Source organism: Alexandromys fortis, unplaced genomic scaffold (genome assembly GCF_014885135.2).
Source record: "Alexandromys fortis isolate MF-2015 unplaced genomic scaffold, M_Fortis_MF-2015_v1.1 scaffold_248, whole genome shotgun sequence".
NCBI lineage: Eukaryota > Metazoa > Chordata > Mammalia > Rodentia > Cricetidae > Alexandromys > Alexandromys fortis.
In genome coordinates, this window is record NW_026068118.1 from 1,622,298 (window position 1) to 1,646,255 (window position 23,958).

The following is a 23,958-nucleotide window of genomic DNA, read 5'->3' on the forward strand; positions in this document are numbered from 1 at the left end:
TGGGTGTACCACGAAGAGCCAGTTTATGGATTTTGATGTTAAGACCTATGTCTTAGGAAGCTGACTCTTGGGATTTTGCCTTTTAAAGTGTATTCATTGACATTTTAGTACATTTCTACATATAAAGTAAGATCTGGTCAGGTCTGAAGGAGTCTAGTACTACTGACCAAAAATTTAGGAACTGGCGAAATGTGACCAAAACAGCATGTCTTAACAACCAAAAATGCCTTCAAAGGTTTATTGTGATGCCAAATGGTACTTATTAGGACAGGGACTATGAAACAAATAAAACCTTAAAATGGAAAATACTACCGGTTTCACAAAGAACGCTGTGCTCAGATAGCCAATTAAATTCTAGTTTGAAATAAAATTTTGCATAAACTTTAATTATTCGACAACGGGTTCATGCATCCAATTAATTGGGAGAAGTTTTCTCTGGAGGCAGTGGCGGTGGCATTGTGCCAGTCTCTCAGAGCATCCAGGACTGAATCTCAGCTCCGCTACTTGAGCAACTTGCAGGCTTTTCTCTAAGCTTCAGTCTTCTCATTTGTAGAACAGGAATGAAAATCCTTACTGTCTAAGGATTGGGTCAAAGATGATAGGTAAACTATAGAGAGAAGAGGAAGCATGGAATCTGGCATGTGAAACTATAGTGAACACTAAAATCCACAGCTATCATCCCAATTATCATGATTACCACTGCTGCATGCGGGTAATAGAGACCCATTTCCCCGCTTACCCACGGCAGAAAGCCCAGAAGACAAATGCTTAGTATTTTTTTTTCCTTTTTTCTCTAATTTCTTGAGTTTAGACTTAAAATCCAACTCAATCCAGAACAATTATGCCCATGGCAGGAAGGAAGTGATCCTGGCCTCCTAGAAAAATTATACTCAAATGATTAATTCTCCTCTATGTGTCTTTTTTTCCTTAAAGTATTTACCTTTACTTTTCTTCTGTCTAGACATTTCTGGCCATTACTATTCCTTTCCCTTCAGTAAATCTGCCATCTCTTTTTTCAACAGGTGCCAGCCAAAAGGCCCTTAAGCCCTTATGAGTTAAGAGCGAAGTTTCAGCTGAGAAAAGAAATAAAACCCAGTCTCCTGCAAATTGTGACCCAACAAGTTGGGCACTCATTTGTTTGCCTGTGTCTTTCTTCCCAGGTTTACAGAACAGGCTTTGATTTCTATGTAGAAACTGGCAGGTATCGCTGGCTTTTAGCCAGTTATGTCTTCATTTTCTGGGTCATGGATTTCTCTACTATAAAATTCAACTCTGACCAAATTAGACTGGATTATTAGAGAAAGGAAGACAGGAAGGAAGGAAGGAAGGAAGGAAGGAAGGAAGGAAGGAAGGAAGGAAGGAAGGAAGGAAGGAAGACTAAAAAGCTGAGCAGAGCACAGAAGTAAACACAGACTCTCATCTCATCTATATTTCCTCTGAAAGTGAATGCCCTCAGAGCAGTGGTTCCCAACCTTCCTAATGCTGCACCCCTTTGAAAGACACAGCTCCTCAATTTGTAGTGACTTTACTTTGTAACTGTAATTCCGCTACTGTTATGAACCTGACATAAATATTTTTGGAGGCAGAGGTTTTCCAAAGGGCTCTGGACATACAGGTTAAGAACCACTGCCTTAGAGTATTTTATAGTAAATATTTTTAGGCGGCCAAAAGAATGAGTAAATGAGCAAGGAAGTGATAAAGAGCCTGGCTGTGCCTATAACCACAAGTTGGCTTTCCTAACTGAAGTGGGCTGCTTGCCCCTGGGACAAAGGGTAGGAATTCACTAACAAAAATCGTCGGGTAAAGGATTCTTCCCGGCAGAAAGGGCTCCTGTGTGAGTTGACAACACATAGTTTCCCACAGCAGCATATGATGGCTACAGGTGCTGGGAACCTCAGCCTCCTCCTTAATTAGGCCTGGTGCCTCCTGTGGAATTGACGTTTTGAAATATTTCCCTTCTGGGATAGGAAATGACCCCAGCAAGTGAGATCTGGGCTTGGCTCAATCTACTTCACAGTGATTTCTGTCCTTTGTATTAACAATGACCTTTAGGAGGTGAAGGTCATTTCAGGCTGATGCAAAACAGCGAAGGATGTGGGATGTGTCACTTTGGGTTTTTTTTTAATGCTGCAAAGAAAGTGTGGTATTCAAATATGAGCCAAGTCTAAATCCTCATTTTTATTAAATTTTTAATTAAATAGGGGAGGTGGAGCCCCTTTAATCCCAGCACTCTTGAGGCAGGGTATCTCTGTGTGTTTAAGGCCAGCGTGGTCTACGCAGTCAGTTTCAAAAAGTCAAAGCTATCTTTTCTCAAAAAGAAATAAACAGGAAAATTTGTTAAATGAAAATATTTAAAATTTGAAATGAGGCAAAGATAGCATCTACTTCACTGTGTTTTTTGGTGAGGAAAACAAAGATCTCACATTTCCAGGCTTCAGGCCAAATCCTCTGTACTTGACCAAGTCAGACATCACAGGAATGGTGTTTTCTGTTTGCTTAGCTGTTTGCTTTAGACTTTTAAACTATCTTCTAACTTCATAAACGTCAACCGACTTTCCTACAGTTCTACTGAAGTCTGACACCACCTATCCAGGAACAGTATGAACACAGATAGTTTCTGCCACCACCCTCATACACACCCTCACCCCACCCCACCCCATCCCACCCTCTCAACACAGCAGCTGTAGGACTGTGCTGGTTCAAAGAATGTTCTACAGCCCCTCTTCGGCTAATAATCTGCAACATTGACTCCTGAACTTAGCACAAGCTGTCTACTGTCTTATTTATTAGAGAGGACAAATAGAAACAGCCAGGTAAAACAGTTTCTGGGGGAGGGTCTGAATGATCCTGGCGGCGGGCAGGAAGAATGCTGTCTCTGCAGATTTGAGACTCCACCCACCACGTACCCATCAACCAGGAATTCTCTAGCCCGTGGTGTTTAGGACTTTAGTGGTGGTTCCATGGCATAGGCATGACTGATTAAATCACTGCCAACGCCTTCCTTCCCCAAAAGTCAAGGGGCGGGATTGAAAGTTGTAACTTTCTTGTCACGTGATTTGTTCCTCTAGTAACCAGCCAATGTCCTAAAACTACTCAGGGACCCAACCAAGAGTCGCTTCATTAACATAAACTCGGGTTTGACTCAACTAGATTATTGGGAATAGCAGAAGATGATCCTGTCAGTCAGCTAATTAAAAGAGATTTGGGGACTCTGTACCAGGAGCTAGTGACAAAGGCCAGATATTTATTGCTATTACATCACAGCTTCACACTAAGTCACAGAAAATGGTCAACAGATGGGAACCCAACAAGCAGTGGAGGGACCTACACAGCCCTGGCTGCCAGGCTCCGTAGAGGGTCACGTTGGAAATTCATCTTGTACTGGTTCCTGTTCTTTCCTACTTGGGCAAGCAGGAGGAAGCCCCATCCCAGGGAGTTGCGCCCACATCTATAGCTCTGAGCTGAAGGCATAGGGGCATCAGAGTGGTAGGAAGGCAATGACAGACAGATGTCCTCTGCAGCGATGTCCCAAAGACCAAGAAAAAATGGCAGCAGGCAGAAGAGAGACTGGTGGCCTGGTGATTAAAGATGAAAAGGGAGATGTGGGAGGGGAGGCAGGAAGAGAAGGGAGAATGCCACGGGTGAGCAGTTTGCTTTACCAGAAGGTAGTTCTCTGTAGGCGTGATCAGGTTGCTATGAGCTTCGAATGTAAAAGTCAGCTTTCATGAGGATTTCCCAGAGGATGCGGTAAGCTACACTGATCATGGCGAAATGTAGTCTACCAATGTTGCAGGAGGATGGGAAACGACAAAAATGTATTAAAATGTGTTTGGTCCTTTGCACTCAGGACTGATGAGAAGGGATAACATGAAATCCCCGGTCTATTCAGTTTCACATACCCATGCTTGTCTCGGTCTCCTCGCCCCTGTCTTGTGGGCGCTTGAGTCTAGATACTTTCTCATGGGCTGGTGTTAGGAAAGCAAACTCCCTTGGTATATAGGCCTCTCTTTATGCTGATGTCATATATCTAACCTTGGGATGGTGGCTCGCCTACCTCAGAGGAGAGGAGTGGGAGTCGGAGCATGTAGTAGACAGAGTTAGGAGTCCCTTTGTCATCTCATTGCAAGTGTAGCTTACCATGGTTTTGGCTGCCTTCTGCTAATTAGAACTAAACCTATAATTGAATCATAGAGGAACTGGAGAGTTCCCTCTCTTGAAGGAGTATCTAAGGTTTTGTGGGCAGATTTTTAAAACTACCATTATCCCAAGCATCTTTCCTGTTTTCTGTCCCAAGACATCTTACCTCCTGGCTGGGTCTCGGCCCAGGATCCTTTGTGGTTTACTCAAATATAAATCCTTTGACTGACTTAAGCTCAAATGTCAGTTCTAATCCCATCTAAGGTTTTGCAGTCAGTGAAAAACCTGGGGATGATGCTAGTTTGCAGAAAGTGATGTCACTGGTAGACAGGAGGCAGCTGAAGGTTATCTTTAGAGAGGTCCAAGTCAATCCTGTATCACAGGGGCTGTCACCCCCGCAACAAGAAGTTCATGCGTGCTGTTTCCTAAGCTGAGTCAGCTTCTACAGCTTTATCAGCTCGCTCTGAAGCAATGGTCAGCATACTTTGGATCAAATAGGAAGGAATCTTTGCAGGCCATGTATGGTCTGTCTGTGCTTTTTTTTCTTTTTATCTGTGCCCTTTAGAAACGTAAAATGCCTTCTTAGCTTGCCAGCTGTATGTGCTAAGCCAAGGCTCCAGGCTACAGTTTGCAGACCACTGCTTTCTAGCATTCAGAGAGCCCTGCAGGCTGTCCTTGAAAGTATTTTAGTTGTGTGTCTCTGCACCGCCCCAGCTCACTGAGAACCCCTCCTTTCCACACTCCTCAAGTGACCGAAAGAGATCTAATTTATCTTACTCTAGGTAAAGAGCTTGGGAGTCCTTCTTTCAGGTTGGGTACGTTTTACATAGGATTTCTCTCATGTCTTCAGGGAGACAAAACAGGTTCAGAAATTAAGTAGGTAAGATGACTGATGTGGTCCTGTCGGGAAAGAATTACAGACCTGCAGCTGATGGCCTCTCCGAGAACACATTTTGAGTTTCTATCCATCAAGTGAATAGCAGTAACCTCCAACCACAGGGAGACGAATGGATGGACAGTTCGTAAGCGCTTCCTTCTGTTCACTAAATATTGGCACACCGAGGTTTTCTGTGATGCTGGAAACTTGTGTCAAATTTGCTTTTTAAAGGGAGACAATGAGCATCAGGTGTGTTTGGGTGTGTGAGCACACACACACACACACACACACACACAGATAGAGAGAGGAGAATCCTACATCTTTAAAGCCACTTACATTAAAATTCTTAAAACCAAATTAAAAGTAACTGCCATTTAATTTTGCTGTATTGTGTAGCCCACGCGTCTACAAAAGAAGCTATGCTAAGATGCATACATGATTAATGATAGCATGCAGAGGTAAGGAAGAGATGAAGTTGAAAGACACTCAAAGCAGTGAATAGAAACTAGTGTTTGACAGACTAGCTAAGTAACGACATGTTCCTATTTGATTTCCAAGTCCAGAACACCCCAGATTTTTCAACTTGAGATGCTTCGTGTAAACCTTGCCCAGACTGGCCAACTCTTCCAAGAGCAGGAGGGTCTAACTGAGTAATTAAAAGGGTCAATGAATGAGGCACATATCTGTTTGTACTCTTCAATCTTTATTTAACCCTCTTAACTTTTTTCTGTACAGGACTAATTATTAGTTATAATTAAAACTGAGCAAAAGTATAATTTAATTAGCTTTAATGAGATGGACTTTAAAGGGTCATTTTTAGCCTCAAATATGTAATGTTCCTTCCTCTAATGATTTGGTTTTGTTGGCGACCCTGATCCTACCTCTCTTAGCCTGGTATTGAGGACCATCTATTTGAAGTGTTCAGAGAGCGTGTATGTTTGTATACTTGTCCTGTGATAGGAAAGTCCCTTGCTTCGTCCTGATTTGTTTTTAATTGGTATGTGCAGTTACAGGACAGCATTATTGCCATTGTTGCTCACAATTTCCACAAACAACCTCTTATTTGTAACACAAAGGTTCAAAACTAGGGCCGTATACTGTGTAAAGGTCTTCTGGAGGGCCCGTCAAATGGAGTGCTGGTCCCATCAAGGCAAGAATTTTCCCACAGCAGCAATGACAGTGCTGGAGAGAGGTGATTTAGTCTCCTAAGCAAACTGTAAAGAAGACAGGAAGTCCGAAAACCCTTCTTCCTCAAGGGGTGGCTGAAGGGCTGTTGAGTGAGGTGTGTGTGTGTGTGTGTGTGTGTGTGTGTGTGTGTGTGTGTGTTGTTTGTTTTGGGCACTGTTCCTGGCCACTTAATGACTTCTATCTCTTTATGACCAAAGGAGCCCTGCACATTCGTCAGTTTTCCCCAGGATCCATAAGAGGGGTTCATGAAGCAACTGCAAGCCATTTCAATGAGTGCCAGTACTTGCAGAGATGTTTTTCATTGATCACGAGCCAGTCTCATGCCTTTTCTTTTTTTATTCACCAAACATATTTCTGTGGAGAGGAGACAGCTGGAATTCCTTTACAGTTATCCAAAAAGAGTTCATCTGATAAGGGCAGACTCCTGTAAATTGACCAATTTGGCAGCAAGACCAAAGAACATGCCAGAATATTCTTGCGCTGGAGATCCATATGTCATTTCATGTATGCAGCGCTGCCCATACTGGCAGGGGCCCATCGTACCCTACCAGGCAAGAAGAGGCAGATGTTATTTGTCTTTTGATGTGGTTTCTGATATTTATGTTGATGTGGCCACCTTCAACTAATTTTTCCTAGTCCTTGAGTCTGTTGACAAATTGCTGTTTAAAATATGGTTAGTGAAGTCATGGGTAAAGTTCAATAGTAGAACACTCACCTTACAGATAGATAGATAGATAGATAGATAGATAGATAGATAGATAGATAGATAGATATACAGCGTTTATTTATATCCTGGAAAAGATTCATTACTGCAAGTGCTTCCTTTACATAGGGAAAAGACAGAGTATTGGGGGGAAAATATAATGACCCAAAACAAACAAATAGAAAATTAAATCCAAAATAAGACACCAATATGATTCTTTTTGGAATATATTCCTAATGAGAATTTTTGAGTAAATTCAAGATTGGGTAAGCCTAGAATTCCCTACTTTATATAGTAGTTTTAGAATTATTATAATATATATGTATGTATGTATGCATGTATGCATGTATGTATAAAGACTGGATAATTAGTGTTATTAGTAGTCTTGGAAGAGGTGACAAATTTATTACAAAATGAAAGTAATTTATACTAAACTGAAAAGGACAGCTGATTTTTGAAGCACAGCTCGGTGAAGAATAAATTGTGTGGCCTTGGAGACAGGGAAGAGGGAGCCATAATCGGTCTGGAAATCACAGAATGTGTGCTGTTGTCCGTTTTGCTGAGGCAGGCCCCAAGGGATAGCAATAGGATATATTCCTATTTGCAACAGAAAGAGAACAGATATTGGAAGCAACTGTCTCAAACCATCAGTCAAAATGTACAACCCTGACAAGGTCCCAAAAGGAAAAAATAGAAAATCTAACCAGGAATATCTGTAAGTAGCACAACCGTACAAGAGTGACTCTCACTTGCATGCTTCCCTGCGTTAAAGATGGCATATCAAGTTTTGCATTTCTTATTTTTAGTGTGAGTGATATGTGCGTGTGTGTGCACTTGGTAGAGCTGGGTGCACCTACTCGTGTTTACACACAGGGAGGCACATATGAGCCTCTTCCTCTACCTTTCTCTGCCTTATTTCATGAGCCAGCATCACTAACTGAAGCTAGAGTTTACTGATTGGCAACACTGACTGACCATCGAGCCTCCAGGAGCTTCCCATCTCGTCTCTGCCTCTCAGGCATCCCTGGGATTGCAGGCTTGTTCAGCTTTACTCAGCCTTTCACAGAAATGCTGGTTATCCAAATTCGCATCCTCCTGATTGCCCCACAGGTGCTACTGTGCTTGCTCTCCATGGCAGCCTTCTCCCTGGATGCATGCTGAGCTTCCTTTCTGCATCTAGTCTGCCTCTCTTTCTATTAAAATACACCTGCTAGAAGTCTGATGATAAACCAGCCTGTCACCCTTTGCTTCCAAGCTCCCCCCATCTTTAGCTTCCCAGGCTACTGCTGGGGTGGAATTCAAGGTGATGTAACATGAAGACCAATCAAGTCTATGGGACAGGCTTGCCATGGTGTCTACTCCCTGCTTGCTGCAGAAGATCTGGTCTGCTGCTGACCTTGGAACATGACTTTGGTGTCAGGAAAACAGAACACTTGTTACAGCTATATGATGAAATTCTTATGAGTGTCAATGCAGAATTTCCATATAGATATTGGTATCATCTCTTTTACATATTTCCATTTACACACTCACCAAAGCTACTGATTCTGCCCCGGAATGTCTCCATAATCCATCCTGCTTTTTTGCCTCACCTGCCGCCTCTTCCTCTCAGGCCTCTGTCATTTTTCCTAAGACAGATTTTAGTTGGTTCCAAGGGAGCTTTGATCTAGCTCCTCTTTCTCTCCACCTTGCTCACATACAGACTCAACAGAGCTGTTACCATGTGAAAGGGAATTCTTCCACGGCTCCCTCCTACCATCCCACCAGAAGATAGGAAGTCCCTTCTAACAATGCTCCGTGCTCACCTGACCTTATTTCTGCCTCCACTTCCTGCGTGGCAGGTCCTTTAAATATGCTGAATTACTGTACATCCTCAAGCATGTATCATCTCAAGGTTTTGTTTCCTACCCCATGAAATACCCCCCCCACTTTCTCCTCATCCACTTCCTCCTTCTGCCTCTCCCACTTAGGCCTATCTGTGGCACTTCCGGTCTGCACTCCAATCCCATGGGCTCCTCTCAAGTCTTCAAAAATGTTAAGGTCGTTTTCTATGAGACCCTCCCATGTGCTGTTCATTCCACCTGAAGCATGATCTGTTGTCCCCGCCCCCCATTCCCCCCTCGCTCCCCCTCCACTCCGCCGCTTCTACCTAATGAAGTTCTACTGATCCTTCTTACTTTGTAAGAGCCTTAGGATCCTCAAATTAAACGCCACTTCCACAGGGAAGCCCTCAGGTGATCTTGTCAAGAGTCAATTAGCAATCTGCATTTGCCATCATCAGTACTTAGCATGATTGGGAATAATCTGTTGGTGCAGTTGTTTGGTTTAAAATGTTCTTAGATGAGGTCTACCTGAAGCATGCTCTGGAGGCGAGAATTCAAGAAGAGCTCCGATCCCAGGAATCTCCAGCAGGGGAATGGGGGACGGGTGAGATAGGGGAGGAAAGGTAAACAAAACAGTCACAGGGACAAAGACATTGCAGGGACAGCTAGGTCTCAGTGCTCTTCAGACACTGGGGGATGCATACATAGACCTCAGAGTTGCTCGGCGAATGGTGCATGAATGCTTGGCTCTGTTTATTCACCCCACTACTCCCATCCCATTGACTAGCCCGTCTCTGGGTATTGAATGGATACCCTGCCCCCACTTCAAGGTCAACAAAACAAGCGTCCCTTAGAGACCAGACAAAAACCCTCCTGCAGCAGGTTCATAAGGAGAAGTCGCTGGCATCTACAGAAATTAGAGGCGAGAAGCAAGGGAGGGACAGCTTGAGAGACAATATCCATCTGTCCCTCGGGCCTCTCAGCTGACCACTTTCCCCCTCACCAGTTGTATTTCAAGCGATGACAGGAGATAGGAAGACACAGTGACTCACAAATGCATATGTCACTTTTAACTTTTGAAAAGCCATCTGAGAAACTAAAGAAAGCATAGAGACACCTCTGGAATCCCAGCCTTGGGAAGGCTCAGGCAGGAGGGCACCTGCCTGAAATTCATTTTTGCTTTGTAGAACTAGAATGTCATATCTAAATGTATGTGTCTAAAATGTCATTGCAACACATTGTCCTCAGTATCTAGTATGTATTTAATATTTACAGGACACCCCAGTTTGACCTAGTACATTTTAAATGCCAAAGAGCCATATGTGGTCAGTGGCTGTCACAGTCCTAAAGGACAGAGTATGACAGAGACTAAATGTCCAGAAAATTCTGCTCGGTGACCAAAGGTTTTCTTGGGGAAGGCAGTACCTCCCCTGAGACCGTTTCCCTGCTCATGATTGGAATTGGAAGCTCATCCTAAGAGCATGTACAGCCCTGGCTACTTCCTCTAGTATACCATTTGGCAAACATAGCAGAGGTTCTAGGCCCCTCCTGTGTCTCCTCATAGGCTTCTGGAAGAGATGTTTTCTTGTCCAATTCAGTATTTGTGTCTGGAATCCCCAACTCAGTCTCTAGAGAGCAGGAGCTCCAGAAAGTTTCACTCAAAGGTTTGTTTGTTTGTTTAATTTATTTATTCTATATCCTGACTGCAGTTTCCCCTTGCTCCTTTACTCCCTGTCCCTCCTCCCACCTCCCATCTGCCCCCCTTCACTTCTTTTTGTTTCTATTCAGAAAAGGGCAGGCCTCCCATGAGAATCAATAAAACATGGCATATCAAGTTGCAATAAGACTAAGCATGTGGCACTGAGCAGTGGTGGCGCATGCCTTTAGACCCAGCACTCAGGAGGCAGAGTCAGATGGATCTCTGTGAGTTCGAGGCTATAAGAGCTAGTTCCAGGACAAGCTCCAAAGCTACAGAGAAACCCTGTCTCAAAAAACAAACAAACAAAAACCCAAAAAAACTAAGTACCTGACCTTGTAGTAAAGCTGGGCAAGGTGACCCAGTACCCAGTATGAGGAATAGATTCCCAAAAGTCAACAAAGGAGTCAGAACCAGCCCCTGCTCCAACTGTTAGGAGTCCCGTCAGAAGACCAAGCTACACAACGGTAGCATATATACAGAGGACCTAGGTCAGTCCCATTCAGGCTCCCTGGTTGTTAGTTCAGTCTCCATGATCTCCTATGAGCCCAGGTTAGTTGATTCTTAGGGTTTTCTTGACTCCTCTGGCTCCTACAATCCTTCCTCCCTCTCTTCAGCAGGATTCCCTCCACTCAAAGGTTTTAAACATATGTTAAACAAAAATGATTTAATTAAGACTGCTAATGCAAAATTTTAGTGAAAATGCAAATTTTACACATTAATTTTTAAAAACATCTAACCTTCTCAACTAAGTAACTATTACATTCTCAGATGATTACTAAACTCATGGCTACAAAGCTTCAGAAGGTTAGAGCATGAGCAATGTAAACATGAACCTGAGTCAGCCATGTTTGCTGAATGAGAGAGATACGGCATACTATAACGTCTGTTCTTACTAGGTAACACATTAGAGCCTGCGTGTCGCAAGAGTGACAACCCACCCATAACGGCCTTGGGTTATCACCGAGGATGTCTTTTTTTAGACACTCAAAGGTTCAGGCCGCAGCCCTACTCCGCCAAAGCACCATTCAGCAATATACTCTGAAAGTAGCCTGCCTAGGGCTTCTGGGCCATGGTGACATTTGCAAACCCCAGCCCTAGCTCCAGTAAGCTCTAAGTGACTTCCGTAGAAGGACATTATGAGACTTAGAGGGAAGACAGACTCCTAAACCCTGATTATATACAAACTCAGCTTTGGCGTTTCTGTCTAAAGCTATATAGTTTCTCTGATTGCAAATTATAGGGACTACCCATATCCCCAGGTTCTGCAGCTTCAGACTCCACTGAAAAGAAGAATTACATCTCCACTGAGCAAGTTTGGCATCGTTTCCTTTTTATCATTATTCCCTAAACCAAACAGTATAGCAGCGATTCCCATAGCCTTCACTTTGTATTGGGTAGCAAAGTCATCTAGAAACTCTGTAACGCACAGGATGACTACACAGGAAATACAAAAATGCATTGTTTTATGAGAGGATGGTGTCTGTGAGTTTCGATGCTCAAGATGTCATGGTACCAATCTCATGTGGGTAGTGTAACCTCACTTTAAAGTGATGCGAAAGGAAGGATGTGTGGAAACTTATTCCTATACAATATCAGATACAGATGAAAATTGAATTACACTAAGCCATTATTGAATTTCAACAATTTTTAGAGGTGAGAAAATAAGCAAATAAAGAATTTCTCTTCTGTAACTGTTAGTCAACCTTGGTTGGTTGTGAACTCTATAGGATTAGCAACTCTGTGAGGGCATATTTTTATTAAGGCCAGATTCAATTTTGATATATCACTCCCATCATAAACCAGAAAACTCCCAAGGGTTACCTTAAAATGTTCCTTTTCACATACACTTGTGGGGTTCACCACAGAAGGGGCAAATATTCTGAAAAAAAAAAGTTCTCATAGCATGAAAACGAAGGCTTTTACTTTTGAGAATAACACGGGGATGCCCACAATCTTAGATACATGTGTATTCAGTTGTGCCAAAGAGGGCATAAATTAGGCTATTCAGTGTTCAAAAGAAGTTCCCTCTGGCCGGGCGATGGTGGCGCACGACTTTAATCCCAGCACTCGGGAGGCAGAGGCAGGTGGATTTCTGTGAGTTCGAGACCAGCCTGGTCTACAGAGCTAGTTCCAGGACAGGCTCCAAAGCCACAGAGAAACCCTGTCTCGAAAACAACAACAACAAAAAAGAAGTTCCCTCTGGAGTAGCCTCACAAGGAAACTAGTGCTCATACATGTTTATCCAATGTCAGTGAGGTCCCAAGGGACCGTGGGAACAAGGCAATCAGGGGGAAACGCAGCACTGAACTAGGTTGGGCAGCCTCATTCATCAAACACTCAGCACTCATGCAGGTGTGTGGAGATGAAACAAGTCTGTGGTTTTTCTACCCCGTCTGCCCCCGCTTCACTTCCATATTGTATAGGTAGACAGACACATCTCATGAAGCTCTCCCACCCGTCTTGGGCAGTATTTTGTTTTCCAAAGAACTTAATTTATTCCTTCCCCAGCATCTTGAACTTCGTAGGTACCCGGCAAACATTAATTGATGATAAAGATAACTAGCAGCTTTTGAATCTATTTAAGGGATGATGGTTCTATTTAAAGACAGTCTTTATATCCCTCGCATTCTTCAGCAAATTAGAAAGAAAAAGGAAAAAAAAAACCTTCTTTCTTTTGCCAATTCTGATTTTGACATCTGCACAGAGTACAATGTGCGCTTGTTTGAAACAAATGTGTAGGCACACTGGCTGTCTTGATGGAGGAACAGAAATGACAATATGGAGAAGTATAGGTTTTGGAAGGGTATGTAACCTCAGGGCTTGAAGTTAATGGAAAAACACAACTGCGGAGAAGGAATGGGGGAGGGGAGAAAGTTCCACTGGGAATGCTGCTATAGTCAACCTGACTTTTGTCACAGCTTCCACAGCTATGGAGTAGAGACCAGGTTAGCGACTCTGTGAGGATGGGTGTCATATATGGTTGCTTCTCCAACATAGGTCACCCAACACAATGACTGCATATGCTAGCGTAATTTGACCTCTGATCTCACTAGCTCCAACAACTCATTGAAAGACTTTGGGGACACTGCTTACTTTCCATTCACTAGCTTCTTTTAAAAATGGCACGTTGCTATTTTCTTATTATCATTCCTTAATGGGTCTTGATTGTGCGCAGGATGCCATGTGTCTCTACAGGCTCCACAACTTCCCCTGGGAAAGCTGTGCTGCTGAATCGGGTTTGTAAAATACCTAGAAATCCTTCGATTCAAAGCTAACCCTATCGGAATAAAAGTATCTGTATCAACGTACCATATGTGGAACCATATGTTAGCTATTAGGGGCTCATGTGATATTGAAAATAGATCTCCAGTGTATTGGTTTCTGCTGTTTTTACACCTAGTGGGTGTGCCAGGGTCACATCGCTGATGTTAAAATGCCATGAAGTTCAATTTTTCTCTACGTAGTTGGTGACCCCTTACTCAGAACCTGGCTCTCTGCCATTATGCAGAATGTTTAGAAGGGATAGATGCGTGCTATATTATCCTGTACTTCCTCTTCTTGGCCAAGTCACACGTAGGTCTTCCTTGACAGATACATGTTTTAAAATGTATGTTCCATGATTTCCTCTTCTTTCTATAAGCGACTATGCTGTTTGAGACACGGTTCCACACACAGGTTCCCTCACCACATGACTGAAGATCAAACCATGAAACTACTCTTTGAGTTTGTTTTGGGTAGGGTATGACTGCTTCCAGCAGGCAGAGAAGCATGACTCAGCATTCCCTACAATGGACATCTTCCCAGGAAATTGTACCTCATCATTTTAGAGAGATACATTGGAACAAGGTCCATGCAAATAGTCAGAGACCTGGAGAAAGCATTCCTTCCTCTGGCTCACTGTTCTAGCAATGATGCTCTCTTACATCTGGGTCAAATGTCTTGAAAAATTCTTCCTCGCATTATTTATGGACTTCCAATGTGATAAGTATTCAGAAGACATTAGAAGTGCGTAATTTTTCCTTTTTTTTTCTGATGTGTTCACGAACTAGACAGGCAAGGCCAGCTAAGGCCATATTTAAGTCTTAAATAGTTGTTGAATACAAAAATATTCTTACTCTATATCCTTAGTGGATGCCAGGAAATGAAGCAGTCAAAGATCCTTATCTGGATAGACTAGACCTCCGAGCAGTGCCAGGTATGTGAAAACATGGACATGACACCTGCCCAAATTCAGTGATAGATGGCTGAGAGAGAGGGAGTCTGTATGATGAAAAGAGTACGCAGGCATGACAGATGTGATTTCTTAGAAGCTTGATCTAGCCTAACCGAAAGGAGACATTCCAACAAAGACTTGGAGATCTTAGCCAGGAAGGAGACTAGGCAGACAGGGCAGCTGTGGAAAGAAGAGTTCCTGGTGTCTTGGAGAAACAGTCATAGCCTATGTGTCTGGCAGCAAGCGAGGGAGAGCACAACCTAATCAACACATCCTGGTGGGTGAAAAGCCAAGTCACTCATAGCCAAGAGTGAAGATTTATTTCAGGAAGCAGGTATGAGAGCGGGTGAGTTATTTCTAAAACAATGCTCTCATCTATCGACTGAGGTGAAGGGACTTTTTTTAAAAAAGAAGAATATGCATATTTATATAGAATGGGTTCATTCTATTTGTTTGTTTGTTTGAGACAAGGGTTTCTCTCTGTAGACCCGGCGGTCCTTGTACTTGCTCTGTAGTAGACCATGCTGCCCTCCCTCAAACTCTGAAATCTACCTGCCACTACCCCCTCCCTGAATGTTGTGCCACTACCGCCTGGCAAGGATTGATTCCATTCCTGATCATATTCAGTTAAGGGGTACAGTCTTAGTCATTGTTCTATTGCTATGAAGAGACACTATTACCAAGGCAACCCTTATAAAAGAAAGCACTTAACTGGGGGGGGGGGCTTGCTTACAGTTTCATTGGTTTAGTCCATTATCATCATGGTGGGGAGCATGACAATCTGTAGGCAGCTGCTGGATCAGTAACTGAGAGCTACAACCTTATCTGTAGGCAGAAAGAGAACCTCTGGGCTTTGATTTGGTTTTTGAAACCTCAAAGCCCACCCCCAGTGACATACTTCCTCTCAAAAGGCCATTTCTCTAAATCCTTCTAATCCTTTCCTGGTGACTAAACATTCAAACATGTAAGCCTATGGAGACCATTCTTATTCAAATCACCAAAGGCCCTTTCTTGAGTGTGCTCAGTTTAAGACCATAATCTTAAAAAGTAAAGATTATAAACACAACCAAGAGCATGCATATCTCAAAGTTGTGGAGCCCACATTTAAAAGATTACAGTAGCAGATGATTTCTTAGCTTCTGGGCATGCTCAGCCTCCACCAAGAAGTTTTAGTTTAAAAATAAATAAAATACAATGTGAACGTGTATTAAAGCAGAAGCCTTAGGAGCTAGCAGGAGAAGAGAGAAGAACGAATACAGTGAAACCTTAGGGGCTCCACAACAGAGATCCTCTTGCTAGCAGAAATTTTGAGCAAAGGCTTTGCATGACCTAGCTCACGTTTTCAAATGAACTGGCTTCCAAGCTAAGAACAGACTTTGGAAAGAAGAGCTGGACTAGCAAAGCATTTTGGGATGCCATTGCTGTAGACTTGGAGAGAAAGAAGATGGAGCCTGGTTCCAAGAGTGGGAATAAAAATAGATGGATTCTAATTTACTTTGCTCCTTAAATTTTATTACATCTGCTTTTTCGGAACTATTAACTGATGCTAAAGAAATATGACTTTAAAAAAAAAAGCCCTAGAGCTTTGTACAGTCCAAGCACAGACTCTCAGGTGGACACGATACCTTTTCCACTAAAAGAAATGAAATGTATGTCAAGCAGAAGTAATCAATACTGCCTGGGAAGAATACAACATCTCCCTTTGAATTCCTTGGCATGTGTGTATGGAGCTCCTAATTGATTTAAGGTAACCTACTAGGTGCTGAGGCAAGGGGCATCTCTGTAACAAAGAGTTGTGACAACATACTTGAGGTTGGGTAATTCAGGAAGAAGGTTTATTTAGCACACAGTTTGAAGGCCTCTGGTCCAAAGTTGGGTATTTCCATATTTTTGTACTCTGGCTACTATTTTCACAATGGCACAATGAATGTGAAAGGGATCAGACGGGGAGTTTGCAGAAACCAACAGGAAGCCTCAAGAATACATTGGTTCTTTCCACCATCCCCATATCCCCATCACCTTCCATCAGCTCCATCTCTTGAGAAGTGCACTACCTCATCACCACCTGTGGGCGATCACCTGTGGGCTATCCAGAAGTCAGACACCAGCCATTGCAGTAGGTGAGCATACGTCACAAGAATCTGCATGGTAAGAGAGAAGCCAAGCTTTGGAAGAATCTGAAACTGCCTCCAAACAGCTCTAAACAAACTCTGCCAGAGCAGGGAGGGTTTATTTCCACCTCCTCGATTTCTGTATCAGTGAAACTGGAGGATAGGAGAGTAGGACTATTGCGGGATTTACTGGAATTTGTGGTAGCCGACCACATAGGTGATAAAAGGAGGTGCTAGAAGCAGTAGATGCCACAAACCACAGAGGGGGAACACCAGGTGAACACCCATTTGCTTTTCCTGAAAGACTCTCATGAGGCTTCCCATTAATACAAGGCAACCAGCGAGGAGACTTCTAGCTAAGCTAGATGAAGTGGTTGATGACACCTCCAGAACCCAAATGGAGTGGTTCGGGGGGCTAGCCGACCCTTTCCTCCTTTCTGTTTCTCCTATCCTCTTTTCGTCCAGCCTTTCCATTCTAGAGTGACAGAACAGAGCTAACCATGGCAGATATGTTCTTGGAACTAAGGCATCTGGTGCAGGAGTGGATGCTGGGCACCAGACTTGAGCAGAGTGGGGAGGAGAGCTAAGAAATGTAACAGCAACATGCTGTAGGTACTCCTAGGTGGCTGTGAAGGATACGGTGGGACGCTGGGAGAAGTTAAGCATAATTCATGGCTTAGGTAAGAGAAATGTCCTCTGTGTTCATTTCCAAGTCTTGCTGGGCATATCGTGGTTAGGAAGGGAATAGGCTTTTAGTATAGAGCACAAACCAAAGTGTTCAGAGCTGACAAAATAGTAAAGGGGTGATTATGTCCGCAGTTCACTCCCTAGTGTTTCAGACTAAAAACAAAACACAATAAAACTTCTTTCTGTCATTCTTGTTGTTTAAAATTATTCCACTGTAAAAAAAAACTTCTTATAAATATTTATATTAAGATAAAAGTTGCATTATGCCAATGTATAAAGACATAAATACCTTTGGTATCAAAACACAAAATTTTAGAATTGTAATACTGAACCTACCTGGTTTAAGTGTCAAAAGAGTTGGGGTTCTTTGTACTCTTTCTGGGAACTGAGAAAATTCACAGAAGAGAGCAACTTAGATCTTCAGCTTAAATCTTAAAGTATAATTTTGTGCATTTTTCTCTCCCCTGAATTTAACCATCATATTTAGACAATGAAATCAATATTATCTGTGTCTCCAGAAAGACAGTAGCAGATCGTCCTTAGGGCCTTTGCAAAGGCTATTTGTTCACTGTGGTAGCCCTACACAAAGTATTGTGATCACATCTCCTTCTTGAGGTTGTTATTAAATTAAACTCAGTACTCTTTGGTTTGAAAACGCCCTGTGAATAGACGATAGCAAGCAGTCAGTACAGGCTAGCTGTCACCCACATCGCTATATAATTAAACAAAGCATGAACACTGCCATACCAATGGCAGTGACTCTCTTTAGTATCATCTCTCCTATGTCGCCTAATTTCATTTCCAAATGAGCATTTCTAGACAATCTTGAAATGTGTGAAATGAAAATATAGACAGGAAGAATACAAAATTCAAGCAAGACTGAGTTCCCTACACATAAGAGAATGCTAACTTAGAGCCGGTTGGTTAAGGGCAGGCAAGTATGGATCCTCTGTAGAAAGGCTGCAGGTGCAGGCTGTGCCTGTAACTACAGCGGAGGAGGACCACTGGGCTGGGAGGCTGGGAGTCTAGATGAATGAGAGACCTTGTCTCCATCACTCAATGAGGTGGGTCGGGACTAGAGAGACTGCACAGTGGCAAGAATTCCTGCCGCACAAGCATGACAATCTGAGTTCAAAGCTCCAACACCCATGTAAAAAGCTTGGTCTGAGTTCAAAGCTCCAACACCCATGTAAAAAGCTTGACATGGCCACATATGCCATGCAAGTCAGATGAAGGAGAATTGCTGGAGTTTACTGACTTCCAGTCTAGCTGCAGGTTCCGTCAGAGACATTGCATCAGCGGAATGAGACAGAGTGATATAGCAGGACACCTGAAAGCCTCTTCTGGCTTCTGACCATCAGGGGCACACTTATCTCACTTATCTGCACATACATATACAGATAATCATACATCACACATACACCCCCACACACAAAGAAAGTGAAGGGGAAATGATTTGAAAAGAAAACTAGAGTTGACTCTGGCCTCTACACACACACACTAGGAAGACCTTCAAATGCCTACAACATACACAAAAGAATGCCAACATTTAATAAGAGGTAACGGAAAAGCTTATCAGATGTATTATTTAACTACTACCAGTTACTTACGATAATAATGTCATAAGCTATTTCGTCTTCTAGTTACCTACAACTCAGTGCATGTTGTAGTTTGGCCGCCTGATGTCTGATATAAGCTAGAATCAGCTAGGTTGTTCTATTTTAAACATGGATTTCTTAAGTTTGACTTCAGACTCTCCTTTGGGTCGAAGGCTGTTCTGCCTACTCCCCATTCTCCTTCTGCAAGGCATCTTCTTCCCACAGCAAGAGATGGATGCACAGGACACATATACAGTTAAGCAGAACATTTGGGTATTGCCCGCTTGCATTTCCTTCTCCACGTCCAGTCAGATGGCCAAGCCCAGCATCCATGGGTGTTAATGTTTTCGACTCACAGAGGGAGGACATTGACATTGGAATGATCCTGTTATGGGGGACTAAAGATTTAGAACCAAGGATTTAGTCTGTAAAGTGCTGTCCTTGAACTTGCTTGTATCTGAAAGGCTGAAGGACTGCATATAAGAAAAGCCATCTGCCTGCCAGCAAACAGTACACATCAGACTGCCTCCCCAGTAGCAGCTGTGGACTTCCCTTTCTTTTCCTGTTTCTGTACACAGCTTGGGGAAGGAACTCAAAATATCAGGGTAACACCGCGTGGCCATAACGTTGGGATTCTGCCCTTGCGATCCTCCCTCAATACAGAGTTAGACCCGCAGAGAAGTCCTGTCACAGCCCAGCCAGTGGCAGGCTCCATCTTCTCATATGAACTCATGCTGCAGGGGGACCCCCCCTCATTTTATTCATGTAAACTTTATGAAGTATACTCTTGCAAATAGCACAGGCTTAATAAATATGGATTAAAAGATCGAGGGTCAGAAATAACGCTAGAGAAGTAGGAAGGATTCAGCAGCAGAATTCTTTCTGGGTATTCCGTGTTTCAGCATGGGAAAGTAAAATGTCCTGTCACACACAACATAAAGGCGGTGGAAATTTATCATCTCGAGTGAATAAATGATCCTAAGTGCATATTAACTGAGATAATTCAGCTATCTGAAAGCTTTTATGCGAATTATTAAAGCTAACCAAATAGCCCGATGCATCCCTTTAGGTATTGCTTCACATCTATTGTAACCCTTCTAAAATCCCTTCTAGAAACCACCAGTTTATATGCCCTTCCCCACTTAACTTTTTATCGTTTATATGTTTCCTGTGAAGATAGACAGACCAAGCTGTTCCTTACCAAATGCTGGTGTAACTGAGTGATGTGACTCCCCACCCCCATCCCTCCACACACGGGCAGACAACTAACCCCTTGGAAGCATTTAAAATGGATGGGAAGATAGAAGGCAGCCAAGATGTCCTTCTAAAAGACAGCCAGATGCATGCTAGTCTAATTGCCCAAGAGTGCACGGTGGGCTTTGAAAGCAAGCCTTCTGCATTGGCGCCCCCTGCTGGATTTGAGCGTGAATTGTCTCTGAAATTAAAAACAACCTGAACCTTTTCAGCTGAGGGCACGCTTGCTAGCTTGCTACTCAAGTGGCAAATCCAAGCCTACTTCTAGGATGCGTTTCTTCCATGATAAACACACCGTGAAGTCTGTGAGCTAGCTTCCCAAGAGCAGAAACACCCAAATAGAAAAAAAAAAAAAACAAAAAAAACAAAAAAAAAAAAAAAAAAACAAAACTACCAGTCGAGACATAAGATAGCGAAGAAAAGCGTGCCGCTGAGATGGCCGGTGTTAGGGAGATGTCTGCACGGGAAGGCCGAGAAAACCCAGGTCCACCTGCAGGGCAAGCCCCTGGGCGAGAGCACTGGGTTTAGGAGTCCGAACGTGAATCTCTGAAAAGAGTTCTGCACATCCCTGTTTCTTGTTCCTTTCCTCGTCCGTCTCTCCCTGTTAAGGACACTGTCTGTCCTCACTCCCTAAGGGACACAGGAACCAGACTAATTTTGAAGGCAGCCTGTCACCTACAGACTTCAGACCTATTATGAAATCTGTGTTATGAAGTCTGTCTGTTGGGGAATAGCTGGCAGTTTTCTCTCCCTGCTCCACTCAGCCCATGTGGTAGGGAGGAAGGGGGAGAGGTAATCGCTAAATTTTTGGCACGTGCTCTCCCACCAACTTGGCCTTATTAAGGGAACAAGAACAACCATGGTGGTTATTTCCTCCCAAGAGAAAACAAACAAACAAACAAAAACCCGGTGCTGTCACCCTCAGGAAGAGAGCACTGCAGAAGCTGCGTGGTGCTTTGGAATACTTCACTGGCAGCGGTGGGTTTAAAAAGCCCCCCAGCTTCTCATATTCAAAATTGCTTGGTGTCCCTCGCGTCTGATGGCAAAGCAAAACAAACTGAGTGGATCCTGATGTATTTAGGTAGTCACTGACTGCGCTCTTCTCCGGGGGTTGAAGCTGTCAGGAGGATTGTTTTTCAGAGTTATCTTGGTAGAGGCTTCTCTGCGAGCGTGGGGAGGAGTCTCATACTCCTGCCTTTGTATTGGGAGGCAGAGTAAAGCTAAGCCAAGCAGCACAGTGCAGGCCTGTCGTCCCTCTCGGCACACAGGAGACAGGAGCATGAGACGAACAAGTTCAAGGCCAGACTGGGTACCGAGTGAAACCCCGTCTCAAAAGCCCAAATCCAACCAGAGAAGAATGAATGGTGGCAGATGACGGTGCTCAAAATACTCTAAGCAAATACATGTTAGTGGCTTAGGCCTTCTTAAGGGCCAGGGATGGAGAGGGCTCAGTGACCTTGATCCCATGTTCCTTTCTGTCCGGGGGAGTCTATCCAGGACTGTCTTGCAGTTACTGCTCTTTCCAAAAGGAGAAAGCAGAAGCTGTCATTTTGAGAATAGCTTAGAAGTCTCAGGACAGTATTCCCACTTAACAACTCCTTGGTCCAAACAAGAGACACCACAGGTCACATTCACACAGAAGGGGGCTAGGTGGCATTCCCAGACAGATGGCCATGTGGCCATCTATACTCCGTATTGTCAGCTTCTGGTTTTCAGTTTTCTGTATATTGCTATGTTTCATGTTCTGCTCCTATGTCTTTATATAAGGTAATCATTTCTATTTCCCTTCCATCAAAAGTGTTTTGGAGATCTCCCCCAAATTAATTATAAAGTCAGGCCTTTACTTGCCCTTGGAAATATATTTTCCCTACCCGTGAATTCACAGCTAGAACATACTTTAAGACATAAAAATAATTAATCGCACGCAGCCAGTCTCCACTGCAACTGTCATTTATTTGATTTTTTTTCCAGAGCTATACAATTGATCAACATAATGAATTCAGAACAAAAAAAAATTTCATAGCATTGAAGTGTTAGGCCGCTGTATACGAGATAAGTGAAAATAAAAATTTGGAAGCACACATCTAACAAAAGCATAAAAGGCATAGAAAATCAGCCAAGCTCCATACCCTGAGAATTCTACTTAATTCAAAGCAGAAGAGGAGATTGGAAGTGAAACGTGTTTGGCATTTTTGGAAATGGCCAGCAGAGAGAGAGAGAGAGAGAGAGAGAGAGAGAGAGAGAGAGAGAGAGAGAGAGAGAGAGAGAGAGAGAGAGAGATATGTTTCCGGCACCACTGAGTGAATATTGTTTACTCTATCGTTCCCCTAGCAAATCCACGGAGAAGGGACGGGTATAACTGTGCTTGTGTATGTGGGGGATTCTCCTGTTTCACGCCCCTGATTCCTCTGTCTGCTGTGCTTTGCAGGAGTCATGCTATGTTGGTTGCAATTAATTTCGGTGTTGCATATTAGCCATAAGGAGATATTTCAGCCACTGATTTGATTTTTTTTTCTTCTCCCCCTGTGGTTTTCTTGAAAGATGAGAGTGGTCTGGAGGAAAAGCCAACTGCGGGAGAAACGGAAGGGCAGAGCCAAGAAGCAGGTGGGCTCAGGTTTCTTTTGAGGAGTCTCCTAGGCCTCATCCACAGAGGTGAACAACAACTTTCCTCAATGTTATTGCCTGAAAATGCTTTGTGCCCTTTTCCTTGATTAACCCCAGTGTTCCCTCTTCTCTCCAGTCTCCTTAACTCCAAGTTGACAGAGCTCCTATAAAGAACACATGCTCTTACTCACCCCTCCACTTTCCATTTCCTTCATGTAATAACAGAGGGCTTAGGGATGCACTGAGAACTGCGGGCCAAAACGGGAACCACAGCATCAGACCTTGGATGACTTAGAGCAGACTGAGCCAAATGGGGGGAAAGGAAGCTAGATCTATTTGAGGAGAATGAAGAAAGGCTTTCTCTCCACACTGGACGGGACCTTTCTCTTGCTTTTAATTTTGAAGAGTCATGTGGCTGGCCATTTCTCTGCAGGTTGTAGATAGTGCTGTAGAGCCCTCCCAACCTCTCGCTTCTAACAGCTCTAAGATCAAAAACCTTCTTGATATCACCCCGTTAAGAAAAGACAGCTGTGTCCATCAAATATTTATAAATTTTACACTGTAGAGTATACTTTTAGCTTTTTAAAATAATAGCCTTGAGATTCAAAAGGGATTGAAATCACCTTCGAATTATCACATACACACACACAGTATTCACAATATTTCTGTCCTTAGGAATTTTTATGGATTCTGGCATTATTGCCAAAATATAAATACTCCCTTTCCCTTCAATCTCCAAGTTATTTACCCTGTTCTATTGAGTCCCATAGGGGAACATTTTTTTTAAGAGTGGGCTCTATTTCCTATGCCAGCCACATCCTAGTCCACATGCTGAACTCTCAGAATTAGACCAGGTAATGTGATAAGTTTTTCCACCACATTGCTCTTGGGAGTTCTTGGAGTATTCTTGGAAGGCAAACTCTTTCTCTTTTTTTTTGGTTATTCAAGACAGGGTTTCTCTGTGTAGCTTTTGGAGCCTATCCTGGAACTCACTCTGTAGACCAGGCTGGCCTTGAACTCAGAAAGATCCTCCTACCTCTGCCTCCCAAGTGCTGGGATTAAAG

The 23,958-nt window shown here is 43.2% G+C and overlaps 1 protein-coding gene across 1 annotated transcript in view; it reads left to right on the forward strand.

Moving 5' to 3' along the window:
• Positions 1-23,958, forward strand: part of LOC126490199 (ADP-ribose glycohydrolase MACROD2-like) — a 1,491,479-nt gene that overhangs the window by 1,352,054 nt on the left and 115,467 nt on the right. The window contains exon 11 of the mRNA XM_050124928.1: positions 22,832-22,894. Coding sequence (XP_049980885.1) covers positions 22,832-22,894 — 63 coding nt within the window. The remainder of the gene's footprint in view (positions 1-22,831; positions 22,895-23,958) is intronic.